At 38.4% G+C, this 15,136-nt stretch overlaps 1 protein-coding gene across 10 annotated transcripts in view; it reads left to right on the top strand.

Annotated features, from left to right (window-relative positions):
* Positions 1-15,136, top strand: part of DOCK4 (dedicator of cytokinesis 4) — a 428,555-nt gene that overhangs the window by 338,369 nt on the left and 75,050 nt on the right. For all 10 annotated transcript variants that reach the window (XM_027573302.2, XM_027573297.2, XM_027573299.2 and 7 more), the window contains 4 exons: positions 586-680; positions 11,517-11,592; positions 13,546-13,646; positions 14,090-14,148. In XM_027573302.2, the coding sequence (XP_027429103.1) occupies positions 586-680; positions 11,517-11,592; positions 13,546-13,646; positions 14,090-14,148 (331 nt within the window). The remainder of the gene's footprint in view (positions 1-585; positions 681-11,516; positions 11,593-13,545; positions 13,647-14,089; positions 14,149-15,136) is intronic.

Below are 15,136 nucleotides of genomic sequence, written 5' to 3'. Positions count from 1 at the left end.
TCACCACTGGGCTCAGCTTAGCACACAACCTTATTTGAGTGTATTCTACATAGCACATTCAGATTCTGTAAACCTGCATGCATAACATTAATGCTGCATCCTCAGAATGCCCTCGAAGAAACCTGGGTGTTTGCTTAAAATGCTTTTTAATGAACATAACTTTCTAAATTTTGACACCTACTTAATAGGAAGATCTGTTGATCGTTCTCTCGCTATGAAAAGTTCTGATGTTGAGGACACTATAATAAAAGAAAGAATGTATTTGCCTGTTAATCTTCAACTATCAGTCTTCCCCTTTATTTATAAAATCTAAATGTTTAGAGTTTGTAAAGAGGAATGAAAGGTCATCTCCACCGTGTATGAGAAAGAAAAGGAAAAGAGAACATTTGGGAAGGGTAGCAAGCCAGTGGGTGTTGAGAATAGAATAGTGATGATTCCTTCTCCTGGTGAGCTATGGAAGCATGGCTTCCTTCTCTGTAGTTGCTTTGGAAATGGCAACAACAGTGCTGTGTGTGTGTGTGTGTGTGTGTGTGCATTGACAGTTAAAATAACTCAGTAAAATGATCTGTTTCCTCCCTATCCAAGGATTTCCTGCTACAGATATTTACTGTGTTCCGGATATTGATACGCCCAGAGATGTTTCCAAAGGACTGGACTGTTATGCGCTTGGTGGCTAACAAGTAAGACGTTTAAGTTGATCATGATTGCAGCTCATTATATGGAGGAGAGGAGATACAAAAATGATTTTTCTAGTTTGATCTCAAGTTTGAAATCTTCAAATCCTGAGATTCTTTTTCTTTGTCTCTGAATTAACTTCTCTCATTTAAAAAAAATATATATTACTATTTGTTTTAAACAGGTGATACATTAACATAGTTCAAAAATCAAACAATATAAGAAGAGCGTACGTTGAAAAAACCCCTTCCCATCTACTGTATTTATTCCTTACCCCCAGCCTGTAGTTACCACTTTTATTAGCATCTTGCGTGACCTTCCAGTGTTCTTTTATACAGAGCCTGGCAGGTAGCATAACATATACACTATTTTGCACTTTGCTCTTTCACTTAAAAATCCTGGCAGTCTTTCCACATTAATCCATAGAAAGCCCCTCATTCATTTATGTTTCTTTTTTTCTTTTATGGGCATATAATGTTCTATTGAATTGGTGTACCATCATTTATTTAACCAGCCCTGTTGCTAGACACTTGAGTCCTTTCTAATCTTTCTTAATTCATTTTAACTCAGCAGGATATATTAAGCATCTACCATGTGCTCAGCACTGGGGATAAGATATGACTCCTGAGTTGGACACATGAAGATTGAAGTTCCTTTTATGCAGCCAAGGGATATAGCCAGTAGAGAGCTGAAAATAATGCTCTCAGCAAAATTTGGAACTAGAGAAGACATTTGGAGAGATATTGACATAAAGTTGAATCTCTGGAAGTTGGCAAAACTAGCTTGTATTAGGCATATCCAGGAAAAAAATAAAAGATCTGAGTCAGTACTTGAAGGAGTAGGAGCCAGGAAAGGAGATTAGGCAGCTGCCAGAATGGCAGGAGCCTTCCCAGAGAGTAAGTGTCATGGCGGTGTCTGCTCTCATGTTTCCTGTCTCTGTCATCTCAGGATACAGAATGCAGGTGAAGTTCTTTAGGAAACTGGCTGATGTTTACTTCCACACTCGTAATTTACCCTGTCTCATAAGCATTCTTTCCTTCACGTCTACGTTTACCTGCTTCTCCTTCCTCCTCTTGTCCGGCCCCGAACACCCTCATATTCAGGATAAAGGTTGAATTCTCCAGGTATCTATCCATAGACCAAAGACACCATATGTCCTCCCCAGATGCCAGGTATGGTGCTGGTAAGAGCCCCAGGAATATAGGGTTGGATTTTGATAAGATATGTCTAATATGGCTTCTGCTGCAGTATACATTTATAGCTGTGGAGGTGTTAAAACGATGTGTTAAAAACTTGTGAAGTAACAAATAGTATAATATGGCATATTATATTTTACATAAGTACAGAAGCAGCTTTTCCATGTTCAAGACTAATTGAAACTCCTGAAATAGCTCTCTTTAGAATTTAGCATATTTAGTTTGATATCTGTGAGTAGAATCAAATATCTTTTCATCTGGATGTCCGGATGTCATAGATTTAAAGGGAGCGATTGGTCATGAATCTGGCCTTATTACCAAAGATCTAACATTCTGCAGAGGGCTATGAAGTGGTCCAGGGAGCCAGCTCGGAAGAGGTCCAGGCTGCTGACATCTGCATCACACAACATCATCATGTGGTCATTATGCCTGCCCTGTGTGCAGAGGAATATTTTGACTTGAATTAGAATATTCAATGGCAAAAATTCAAACCAAAAATAAATTTGACATTTTGTTCCTTATGCACACAGGCTCTGCTTGAGCTTCTTGAAAACCGTGACCACAACGTGGCTTTTTAAAATTAAACACTGTCTCTCTCTCTCTCTCTCTCTACCTAAAAATCTCCACTCCATTTATGAAGATTCATGGTCACACAAATGGGTAACAGACTTAGAAGTATAGATTCTGCTTTTGAGTAAACACATGATGTTCAAGATTTTCATCTACAGTGTTGACCAAACAGGAGCATGGGTTAGTTTAAGATGAGTTCTGTGTAATACATTTAAACAGAAGATACTCCCAAAGCAAATCCAAGAAAAAGGCCATCAGCCTTTGCTAAATGCAGTACCATCCTGCTCTTGCCACTCAAGTCGGTGCTGATAAGAAACGGGCACTGTTTTTCCACCGGCAATGGCAAGTCCGTCCCAATTTGGAGAGAGGACTCCAGGGTCTGGTAGAGAACACCCCAAGTCGGAACAGACACTGCCCTCTGCTCTTCTGCTTCCCACTCTTCTCCCCATGCAACCACCCTAGCCATTTCCCATTCAAATTACAAAACCAAATGAGATTTTTCTTGCCTTATGAATGCAATATATTCCAGAAATAAGCCTTCAACTATTTCTTCTCTATCCATAAAAAAGATTAGCCACTATAATATTGGTAGAAAAGCCAATTTCTGAAAGATGTTAAACACATTTGAAATATGTTAAAGGGCAGGGGCACCTGGGTAGCTCCGTCAGTTGAGCATTCAACTCTTGACTTTGGCTCAGGTTGTGGTCTTGGGTTCGTGGGTTCCAGCCCTGCCTTGCTCTGCTCCGTGCTCAGCAGGGAGTCTGCTTCCCTCTCTCCCTCCCCCTTTGCCCCTCCCCCTGCTCGCACTTGTGTGTGCTCTGGCGTGCTCTCTCTCAAATAAATAAGTAAAATCTCTTTAAAAAAATGTTAGCATATATTGGAAAGAAAACATGACCACTTTGCTAAACTATGTAGGCGCAAGTTGCAGGAGCTAGATCCACGTCTCTGAGGTTGACCACCTTTCTTCCATGTTGCTAACTTAAACAAATATTTGATCAGGGCCCCTCAAAGAGGCATTTTTACCCAGACTCCCACATTTACTACCTACTATGTGCCTAATACATGTCAAATTGATAGTAACTAGCTGAGAAGTCGCCACTGCCCTACCCTTGAGCTCAGCTGAATAGCTAGCTCATCCCTCAAAATACGTATTCTTTGATGTGTTGGTCCTTTCTTCCTGTGTTTTCAAGTAAGTTAAATGCCTTTAACTTTCATCTATAAACTGTGTTGTCCCAAATCCTGTAGCTTCCCTGCTTTATCTGAAGTCCTACTAAAAGCTGTTACCAGACACTTGATAATTAGTATGGTCTTGTGTTTCTTTCCACCTGAATGTCTAATATCGGGTAAGGGCATCCAGCCTAACTTGCGCAAGGATGAGACATGTGTCTCTTGCTTGTGTGCAAAGTTGTATTGTCCCCACTGTTAAGTTCTTGGTAGATGTTTCTGATGAGAACAACTGCTCAATTTGAGAAAGAAGGAACATAAGGGAGATGAAAATTAAGTACCAAAAATACAGGACACTTTGAGACAAGCTTCTCTCCACCCCCTTCCCATACACATTGCAAAATATAGTACAAAAATAAAGTCACAGCTTTATACATTTTCAAAGAGATAAATCTTATTACAGACTTGCTTACTGAGGAAAGTAAAACCTTCTGGCCTTACAGTTGACATTTCAGGCCCCTATTTTGTTTATCTTGTGTGCATGTTGGCTTCAAACATAGCATACATTTTTTGTGTGTGTGCTTTTTCTCACCAAACACTGAATTATTTAGTTGACTATTACCTTCAACTAATTTAGCTTTCAAATGAGATCAGTGTAGCAAATAGGTGATTTATGAAACCAAAGATTCTTAGGGAAGTTCATTTATTCATTTACTGACCCATCCACTCGGCAAATCTTTTTCAATGCCTAAAGTATAAAAGAAATGCCATAAAGATAGAGCATAGTTCTTTGAAGATGTTTATGAGGGGAACTTTGTTCTGAACTGGGATTGGAAGGCTCTTTCATTAGGAAGTGAAACTTGAGCTGAAAGTCAAAGCAGGGGTTAACAGGCAGACAGCAAAGGAAAAATGTTCTTATCAGCAGAAATAGTTTATACAAAGGCCCTGTGGTCAGAGTGAATATGGCACATTCAAGAAACTGAAAGACTATTAGTGTGGCTGGAACATGAGGAGAGAAGGAACCAGTAACAATGAGGTTAGAAGAGGAAGACAGGGCCCAAATATTAGGGAGTAGAGAAGCATTAAGAGAAACCAAGAAGGGGGCACCTGTGTGGCTCAGTTGGTTAAGCATCTGCCTTCAGCTCAGGTCATGATCTCAGGGTCCTGGGATCGAGCATCACGTGGGCTCCCTGCTCAGTTGGGTGTCTGCTTCTCCCTCTGCCCCTTCCCCCTCCCCACTTGTGCATGCTCTTTCTCTCTCTCTCTCTCTCAAATAAATAAATAAAATATTTTTTTAAAAAAGAAACCAAGAAGGACCAGTTAGAAGCTTAATACAGCAATCCAGCTAATGGCTTGAACAGGTAGATGGCAGTGAAGGTAGTAAGAAGATCAATTTTGTAGATTGAGATAACATAACTTGCAGATGACTGGATGTGGGTGGCAGAGAAAAAATGGAAGATGGCCTTTAGAGTTTTGGCCTGAACAGAAGGATGAATGGTGGTGCCATTCACTTTGGTGGGGAAATACTGAGAGGAGCAGCTTTGGGGGTGGGGAAGGTAAAGAATCTTATGTGAAACAGAAGTTTGAAATAGTCTTAGATATCTTAATGGAAACATAGAAGAGGAAGCTAAACCTGCTTCTATGGAGCTGAGGGAAGAGGTTAGGGCTGGAGGTGTGCATTTGAGGATCATTGGATGATATTTGAAGCCATGGCACTGAATGAGATCACCTGGAAGAGAGTAGATTAAAAAGAAAAAAATACTTAGGACTGGGCTGTAGAGCATGCTGCCATTTTAAAGGCCAGAACATGGAGAAGCATCCAGCAAAAGAGACTGAAAAGGAGCAGCCCATGATTTAAGATGAGAACCAGCAGAGTATAGTGTTCTGTGAAGAAGGTATTTCATGAAGGTAGAAGTGTCAAGAGCTGTTGGGAGATTGGAGATGATGAAGACAGTTGCCCCTGGATTTGGCGGTGTTGTGTAGATATTGATGACCATGGCATGTGCTCTTTCAGCGCAGTGATGGAGGAGAAAGCCTTATTAGAGTGAATTCAAGAACAGCTAGGAATTGAGAAAGTGGAAACAGCTCATTAGAAGTTTTGCTGTGAAAGGAAGCGGAGAAATGGGGCTACATCTGGAAGGAGTTAAGGGACAAGGACTCTTTAAAATATGGAGTAATACAGTGTTTTAGTTTACAAAGAGGAATGGCTTAGCAAAGACAGAAATACTGGTGCTACTAAAGAAAACAGGCATAAGCGAAGGAACAAGCTGGGGGCGTGGGAAGTGGGGTTGGGCCAAGTGCAGAATTGCAGTGTGCCCTTTGAGAACTGCCTGTTACCTGTGCACAATCAGCTTGCACTGGAAATTAAACCAACCACGTAAGCATGCAGTTTAGGTTAGCTGACGGTGCTTTTTGTAGTAAGACTTTCTCAATGAAAGAAGCTTGCCACACTTAGAGTAGCTCTGAAATTGTGCACACAAAAAAAGCTTGGCCTTAGCTAGGAGCCTTGGCACTGTAACAGGAGGGAAGACAGAGTATGTGATAGAGACGATGGAAAGTTGGGTGGTCAAGCAGCTAATCTGTTGGGTACCCACCAACACCACTACTACTGTATTTTGTTGGTGGTGGTGGTGTTTTTCTACTAGGGTAATAATCCTTGAACAATTTTACAGTCCAAGGGAGAGAGAAGATGCTGATTTTTACCAAAACTATCTATTACTCAGATGAATGTGCCAAACTTCAATAATGACAGCAAATATTTACACAAGAACCTCCCGCATACTCCATGTCCTGGTGAGTTGTGAGGAGCTGGTAGGAAGAATGAATCCATGAACTAAAGGCTTCCTTAAGATCTGAGCCTGATAGGCTAAAACTGAGCCTGTTGACACGAGTGACTTTCTGCCAGTACCGCTCAGTGGAGAAGGTCAAGGGAGTTTTTAAAATCCCTAAATCCTTCCATTTCAATCTTTGTTCTTCCTCACCCATACGGCAGGCTTGACTAAAAGCACAATCACTCCATTTCCTGCTTCCATTTTGGCTTATGCTGTGCCCTCCACTTGGAGTGCCTTCAGTCTGTTCTTCAAAATAGCTTTTTAAAAAGGCATAAAATGTTCTACAAGCTTCTCATTTTAGAATTACCTAGTACAGCAAGTAAGTATAACAAAGATAGGTTTACATATAGTTGTGAGGCTACAGTCATTCAATAAAACTTACTGTGGGCTAGGCTCTTGGTGAAGCAGTGGTTAACAAGGCCAGATCCCCCAACATCACTGCTCTCCAAGTTCCAACCCTTGGCTGTCTTCTCCTCCATCTGTAACACAGTCCTCAAAACAAGACAGGATGATCACATGCATTAGAATCGTCTGGTTGGGCCCCATCTGGAACTCACCAGGCCATCGGTGGTGGTAAGGCTCTGAAGTCTTATGAATCCTCGAGGTGATTTTGTCATGACTCTGAAGTTTGAGGACCACTAGCTTAGATCGGTTCCCTTGATGGCCTTCCAGGATTTTCATCTGCCCCAAGTGTCTTTGTGCTGATTTCTTCTGCCCCTATTAACCCCCCAGGTTGTAGGGAAGTTGTTTTTCTCCATGATTAGAATTCCCTAGATTTTCATTGTATAAACATTAGTCCTGTTGATACCCAGTTTATCCACAAAGGTGCTTCTCCCAGTCCAGGTATAATTTGTGGAGGTGGGCTTTTGCTTAAGCACGTTAACAAGTCGGAGTAGTTTACAACAAATTAGAATAGATGAGATTTCTAGAGCAGGGAGGTAGTATTTCTTCAAAAATACTTTCTAGGGACGCCTGGGTGGCTCAGTTGGTTAAGCGACTGCCTTCGGCTCAGGTGATCCTGGAGTCCCGGGATCAAGTCCCCGATGTGGGACTTGATCCCGGGAGTCTGCTTCTCCCTCTGACCCTCCCCGCTCTCATGCTCTCTCTCTCTCTCTCTCTCTCTCTCTCTCTCTCTCTCTCTCTCTCTCTCTCTCTCTCTCTCTCTCATTCTCTCTCTCAAATAAATAAATAAAATTAAAAAAAAAACTTTCTAAATGCCAGAATGAGGTGGCAACTGAAAATTTGAAGCAATAACTTTGATTTCCTGTGCACCAGTTCCTCTTTTCTGTGTAAATTTTACCGTGCTGTAATCTGCTCATACCCGCAGATGAAGGTTGTCGGAATCATCCTGTGCCTATACTTCTATGGCAGATATCAGTCGTTTGACCATTTGTAGTAACAGATTGTAAACCTTTCTTGGCTATTGAAGTGGTGTGCTGAGATTTGAAATGTCCTTATATTCAAAAACTGAGTCATGAGTAAAAGAATAAAACCAAAGGAGCCACATTGTTCTGGAAAAATTAGAACAAGTAAAGAAAGATCCCTAAACACCACAGATATCGACTACAATGAAGGAGCAATAATGTATAACTGCCTTTAGCTGGCTTGGAGACCTGTGTGCCAGGATCCTGACTCAGTGCCGAGTTACCATAAAAAAGCTCTGGGAGCTGCCTCTGTGACTTGGGCTGAATGTTTTAAGCATAAATGCAAAGTATTTGAAGTAGACTCACTTTAGGTCCTTCTGGTTCTGGGAAGTCTTATTTTTGGAGGCCTTACCTCTCAGCCTATCAAACATATTAAATAGACCCACATGCCAAATTTTACTGAAGAAAAAAAGTAAAAAGCAATTTTTACATTTTGCTTTTTAAATTATTGGCCTGTGAGTGAGTCATTTAACTCCAACTGCTTGTGATTTCTCAGCATTTCTGTATATTTAGGAATTCTTGTGAAGTTGTAAAAAGTAACCTATACTTTTTTTTAATACAATAGAAGTTGCCTAAATATGAAATTGGACAATAAATGATATAAGTAATGTTGCATTCTACAGACATCTAATTAACCTTTTTTTAGTTTTTATTTTGCAGTTTTAATTTTTGGTCCCATAACATCTTTTCAGGTCTCAATATTTTCCAAAGCTCCTGAAAAGATTGTAGGTCCTATGCCCTCTGCCTCTTGTGCCTAATGACAAAGCGACCTTGGTGAGAGGACAAGGTATTGAATCTAGAACAAGGACTGCATGCTCCCTTAAAGAATGACCAAGTATAATGACTGGCCTGAAATTCTAGAAGCCAGGAGAATGTGAAGCAGAGTTTGTTGGAATGTTTTTCTGGCTTAGGCCTCTGGAGAGCTTTGCTCTTCAAAGGGTGGACCAAGGATGAACAGCATGAGCATCCCCTGGAGCTTGTTAGAAATGGCAGAATCTTAGGCCCCACCTCAGGCCTACTGAGTCATATATCTGCATTATAAACTAGATCACCAGGTACCCACTGAAGTTTGAGAAGCACTGCTTTTTCTGGAACAGTGGTTCTCAGTTCTGGGTGCACAGGAGAATCACCTGGGAGTCTTAAAACTCCTGATGTCCAGGTTGTACCCCAGTCCATTCATTAGAATCTCTGGGGGTATCTTTCTGTATTTTAAAGGCTCCTGGGTGATTCCAGGAAGCAACCAGGTTAAGACTCACTGGTTGACAATAAGGTCACAGAGGCTCCACATTGTTTACCAGTGAGCACAGTTCAGGGAACTGGATTTTATGTGTTTGGGACCCAGCATTTAAATAACAAATGAATCATCTTTGCTGTGGAATAACCTTCTTACTTTGGAAAGTTGAATGTTTTGGCTGCTTGCCAGGACCTTAGACCCAATAGTCTAAATCCCGGATATGCCATGTTTCACTAGCACTGGATGCTCTTGTTTCTGAACAACAATTTATGCTACTGTCGTGGGCCAGAAGGTGGTTTTTTTATGTGAAACTCAGGTGTCGTGGGACTGTGTGTATTTCTCCATTGAATACCATAGCAGAATGTTTGTGCTTAGAACCACATGTTAAGAATGAACTGCTTCCTTGCTTGATAGCATTCCATTTTCTGATAATTAAGCTTTAGTTTCATAATGTAAGTTTTAGATAAACTACTTTGGGAATTTTAATGATTTCTTCAGTTATCATCATTGATTCTGCTAGTGGCTATGGAAAACTGCCACTTTATACTGTTATTTGCAGGTGATTTATCTCTTTAGTAGGAAATTCACTGATGATATCTGCTGTTTGGGAAACTGGAGACACCACAGGACTTTTCATTTTCATAGGCTTTGCTTATACCTAACTTTCACAGTAAAAGTCATTGAAAGATGTAATTGACATATATAAAATGTACACGCTTACTCATGGTGGAGCAGGTGCCTGAGAAATGGTGGTTTTCTTCTCTTTCCCTTTTTTTACCTTGAGCTATTCTCATTCAACCATCTGACCCCTTTGTCTTATTAATATTTTCCTATCCCAGGAGAAGGCTATCATAGTGAGTTTTCCAGCAGATAACAATAATGAAACTTTATGTTCTTCAAAGCCTCTAAATATTCTTCTAATTAGTAAATATCCCTCTAGTCTAGGTTTTACCGATAGGATAATCAAGGTGTGAAGTTGGTGGGGTGTTTTGTTTCCTTTTGTTTTATTTGTGGTCATAGAATTCTACCCCTTGATTCCAAATCCTGTGGTGAGAACTAGAGTCTCATGACAGCAGACACTCCATTGGGCATGCGTCTCAGCAAAGGTTGAGGAGATTTTGAGTATCAACCATATATATATATATATATATATATATATATACACACACACCATTAGTTTATTGTATTCTGGGGAATGGCCTGTGTTGTTTCAGTGTAATGCTATATGTAATATTAAATAAACCAACTGGATATGCATTCAGTTTTGAATGTCAATTCCTATAGCTACAAAAAGGAGCAGGTTTTGAATGAATTGCCTAACTCTAGGATTAACCAAGAATGCTCACCAAATCCTCTTTTAATCTCCCTAGCAAGCTACACATGGCTGCATATGTCCCCTTGTCAGGCTTCCCCTAATTTCTCCAGCCCTGAGATGCCCCATTTTCTGAATTGCCTTAACACCCACTGGCAGTTTCTCTCAGCTTAGTGCTGGGTTATAGACAATTTCACAGTCTGTAATTGTTTCTTTAGTGGCATTCTGTCACGAGGAGAGAGGGAGTCTGCCTTCCGTAACTCTTGCATGACCCCTAACACCTTAAAAGGGGGAGAACAAGAGAGAAGACCTCAAATACTCAATATATTCTGTCATTTTATTGATTTCACCTTTGGGCTCCATTTCTTTTTCTGTATTTTTTTGAAGTGTGGCTTTCTTCCATGTTAATTAAATATGGAATATTATATTTGGATTAATCATTTTGCTTTGTTCAGAAATTAATAAAAGCATTACAAAATATCAAGAGATTAATATATTTCTGCCTGAGTCATATGAATTCATAGATCTGGGTATCATTTTACAAAGAACCCAACTTCAGTGATTGATTTTTTTTTTTTTTGCCCGATGTCCCTTTTTTCTGTTTCAAATATGAATTATCTAATATTGTTCCACACTGGGGGCACCTGGCTGGCTCAGTTGGTAGAGCATGTGACTCAGGATCTGGAGGTCATGTGTTCAAGCCTCATGTTGGGTATAGAGATTACTTTAAAGAAAATTTTAAAAAGTTAGCGCATGGTATTCAAATAATATTATTCCACATGCTTCCTGAAGGTTTTCTTTTCCTTTTTAGAAAATTTAGTTATTTATGTATTTATTTGGGGACAGTGGCGGGGGGTGGTGAGCGGTGGTGAGCGGAAGGGGAGGGAGAAGGAGAAAAAAAGAATCCCAAGCTGACTCCAAGCTGAGCACAGAGCCTGACATGGGGCTTGATCTCAGGGCTGAAACCAAGAGTTGGACGCTTAACCAGCTGAGACATCCAGGTGCCCCCTGTAGGTTTTCTTTTACCTTAATTGTTTTTGATTCCTACCTAATAAATGATTTTCACTAATGCAGAGTTTCCAACTTAAAATGTTCTTTTTTTATCACTAGCGTTATTATTACAACAGTTCTATACCTGTCTGATGCACTTCGTAAGAACTTCTTAAATGAAAACTTTGATTATAAGGTAAGTATCCATCCAGATGACTCCTACCTGAGCTGAAATCTTTTACCTTATACTTGAGGAAATTACCTACCATATTTTCTTTCTTTAATAATAGGAAAACACATTTACTCCACCTGCCCTAAATTAATCTTGGGCTATATCAGTTTTCATGATGAATAATATTAGAAGTTGTCATTATATTTCTGAACAAGTTAGTGCTACAATCATGCTTATCAACCTAGTGGAAATCATAGTGCTTAAGAGGAGGTAGTTCCTTGTTGTTACTATAAATTTTCATTCTTTATTGTATGGTCTTCATGTGTGACAAAGGGAACTTAGAACATAGGTTTTTAAGACATTTTTTTAAAGTAGAGTTTATATGAAGAAAATGTTTACAAAGTAAACACTTCAGTTCCTTTACTTCTCCATCATCACATTTTTTTTAGAGTGAATTAATGAAAAGAAACAAAATTCTTTAAGGCAGAACTTTCTCTACATCTATAATATAATTTGATATGCCTAAGAATTCTTGATATACTATTTTTTTAAGATTTTATTTGTTTGACAGAGAGAGCGAGAGAGGGAACACAAGCAGGGGGAGTGGGAGAGGGAGAAGCAGGCTTCCCGCTGAGCAGGGAGCCCGATGTGGGGCTCGATCCCAGGACCCTGGGATCATGACCTGAGCTGAAGGCAGATGCTTAACGACTAAGCCACCCAGGCGCCCCTTGATATACTATTTTTTAAATGGAAAATGATAACTGGTAAACAAAGATGGGCAGTGCTTATTTTGGCTTCCCTTCTTAACGATGTTTTTGGGTTTTGGCATCTGTGTTTCCTATTCTTTTTAAATAACATTTTTCATATTCAACATTGAGTAAATTGTCCCTATTGGATAACTAGAAAATATAAAAAAGCACAAATCAGTAAAACCAATGGAATTTAAAGGTTGCATACTATGTATGTATATCATACCATACAGTAATAAATATATGAAAATTTCATAATCACAACTCTACTTTTTAATATTAAGTTGTTTCTGCTATTTTATTCTTATAAATCACTCTTTCTATGTGCCTTCTTACAAAATAAAACTTGGCACATATCCTTAATTATTTTTTGGATACATATTTGTAAGTGGAATTATTGAGTTAAGGGTTATACCAATTATATTTGATTTCCTATATATACACCAACCTGAAATTACTGATTAAAATTCATATTTTGTAAAATATCTCTTCTTGACTTTTGTTCATTATTTTGCTTGGTCTTACATTTTTTGTTTGTAAGAGCTCTTTATATATAAAAGATACTAATTCTTTACAGTGTTTCTCCTTATTATTTCTAATTTTACTTGGTGTCCGTGAAGTAGTTTCCTTCCATTATGTCATATGTTTTTGGTTAAGTTTATTTCTGGGAATTTTATTCTGATCTCTTTCTGGTGCTGTTTTTGGTATAAGAAACCTTAAACTCAAAAGATATGTCTGGGCAGGGAATTTTTTTATACTGTCTGAATTTAAAGCAATTAGCATATCCAGAGAAGTGTATGCCTTTTTTTTTTTTAATTCTCTATTAAAAGGAGTTCCAGAAATGAATTCTCACAGGAATAAAATAACCCAACTTATACCTCAGCTTCCATGGAGATACTCAGACATATTATAAGAGAAACAAAACATTTAACATATACCAGGGAGCTTAAGAAACCTGTGGTAAGGCACTGAAACAGTATAGAAATAGATAATATTTATTTGCTTTACTTTGTTACAGCAAATTTCAAGCATATGTAAAAGCAGAGAGAATAGGGTGATGAACCCCCATGTACCCATTTCCAGATTCGACTATTATTCACACAGGGCCAATCTTATTTCACCTGTACCCCCATCCACTTATCATTTTTGAAGCAAATCCAAGAGATCATGTCACTTAATCTGTAAATATTTTTGTAACACTATAACATTTAAATATTTCTTGTTTTAGATCTGGGATTCCTACTTTTACCTTGCGGTCATTTTTATAAACCAGTTGTGTCTGCAGTTAGAGATGTTCACACCTTCCAAAAAGAAAAAGGTGTTAGAAAAGTAAGTATCAGTGTATAATTGGGTGGGGATATGAGGCAGATCAAATGTTGTGCTTTTAAAAGGGTGTTTAGTTCAAATGATTTGTAAATCAGATGTCCATAACTGGAAATGACATTGGAGAAGCAATGAGCAAGAGGACAAGAAGCACTCTTTTCTGGATATTTTGAACTTACTTATACTTTTATTTGGGGGGGGCGGAGCTCCATCTTTCAGGAATCAATATATTATAGAAGCAAATGAAATAGAGGACAAATCTGTTTTATTAAAGGATTTATACAAGGATTTGCATTAGAAGCATCAAGACATCTACATTAAGCATCTTAATTACAAACATAGTGTCTTTTAATTCAGAAGAGACATAAATACTTCTCTATTCCAAAAAGACACAAATACTTCTTTGTTTTGAAGGTTTTGTATCAGGTTTGCTTTTTGTTTTATTTCAGGTATGGTGACATGCGCGTCACAATGGGTTGTGAAATTTTTAGCATGTGGCAAAACCTAGGTAAGTAATGGAAAGAGAAGCTACCTCCATTGTACAGTTTATCACTGTACTTTTAACTGTATAAGTGAAGGTAGGCGACTTACCAGTGACAGTGTCTGAATCCAAATGTTTAAATTGGTAAAGTCATCCATAGAAAGTAATTGATATTTTGGCATTGAATATGGTTATAACTAATTTTTAAATTGGTATCTGTCTGAAAAATCACCTTACCTTTGTGTATTTCATTATTAATGAATAATGAATTTTATAATCTAGCATTGCTCCAATAATACACACATTTTTAGCAATGAGCTAACCTTTCAGAATTTGGGATTGTAACAACTCAAAATTTCTAGAACTCTGAATTGAGTCTATGAATCATAACAGATTTAGAATTACCTTCATGAAACATTGACTTGTGCACCGGAACTCTTAAAAACACCATGGACCTATATCATAAAGAGTATACCCAAAGGATTTTAAAGCCTCTGCAGTTGCTAAGAAACTATTAGATTCAATTTTGTTAATCTGACACAGCAGATAGAGCATACTACTCCAGCAAATTGATGACCCAGACCTGTTTGCATGGAAAAGAATAATATTTGGAAAATAAATTGTTTTATAATCTCACTGGCATAGGGTTTCTTTCTAGAGATTCCAACTTATTTAATTTTGTATGCTAACTCTGCAAGTTTATAGTATTCCTTTACTATTACTGCATTGTAAACTTCTTGTGATTCATTAAAGTGATGGGCCTATTTGAATTGAGTATGTAATGACCTAAATATCTTTTCTCATGGGCTTCATCCAAGCACAACTTGTAAATGGCAGGATTTGTTTTCTGTAAATGAAAATAGAACCATTATCATTTTACTTCAGTTTATTTACAGAATGATTTTTGACCAGGATCTGTATATATACATAGCAATATTCATAGCAATTTGAGGAAGAACCTTGTTACATATAATTGAGCCCAGTGTTCAGTGCTTGCTGGTAATTTCAGGGAAAA

This window comes from Zalophus californianus, chromosome 12 (genome assembly GCF_009762305.2).
Source record: "Zalophus californianus isolate mZalCal1 chromosome 12, mZalCal1.pri.v2, whole genome shotgun sequence".
Lineage (NCBI taxonomy): Eukaryota > Metazoa > Chordata > Mammalia > Carnivora > Otariidae > Zalophus > Zalophus californianus.
The sequence above is the reverse complement of the archived record's forward strand: the minus strand, read 5'-3'. Positions and strand labels throughout refer to the sequence as shown.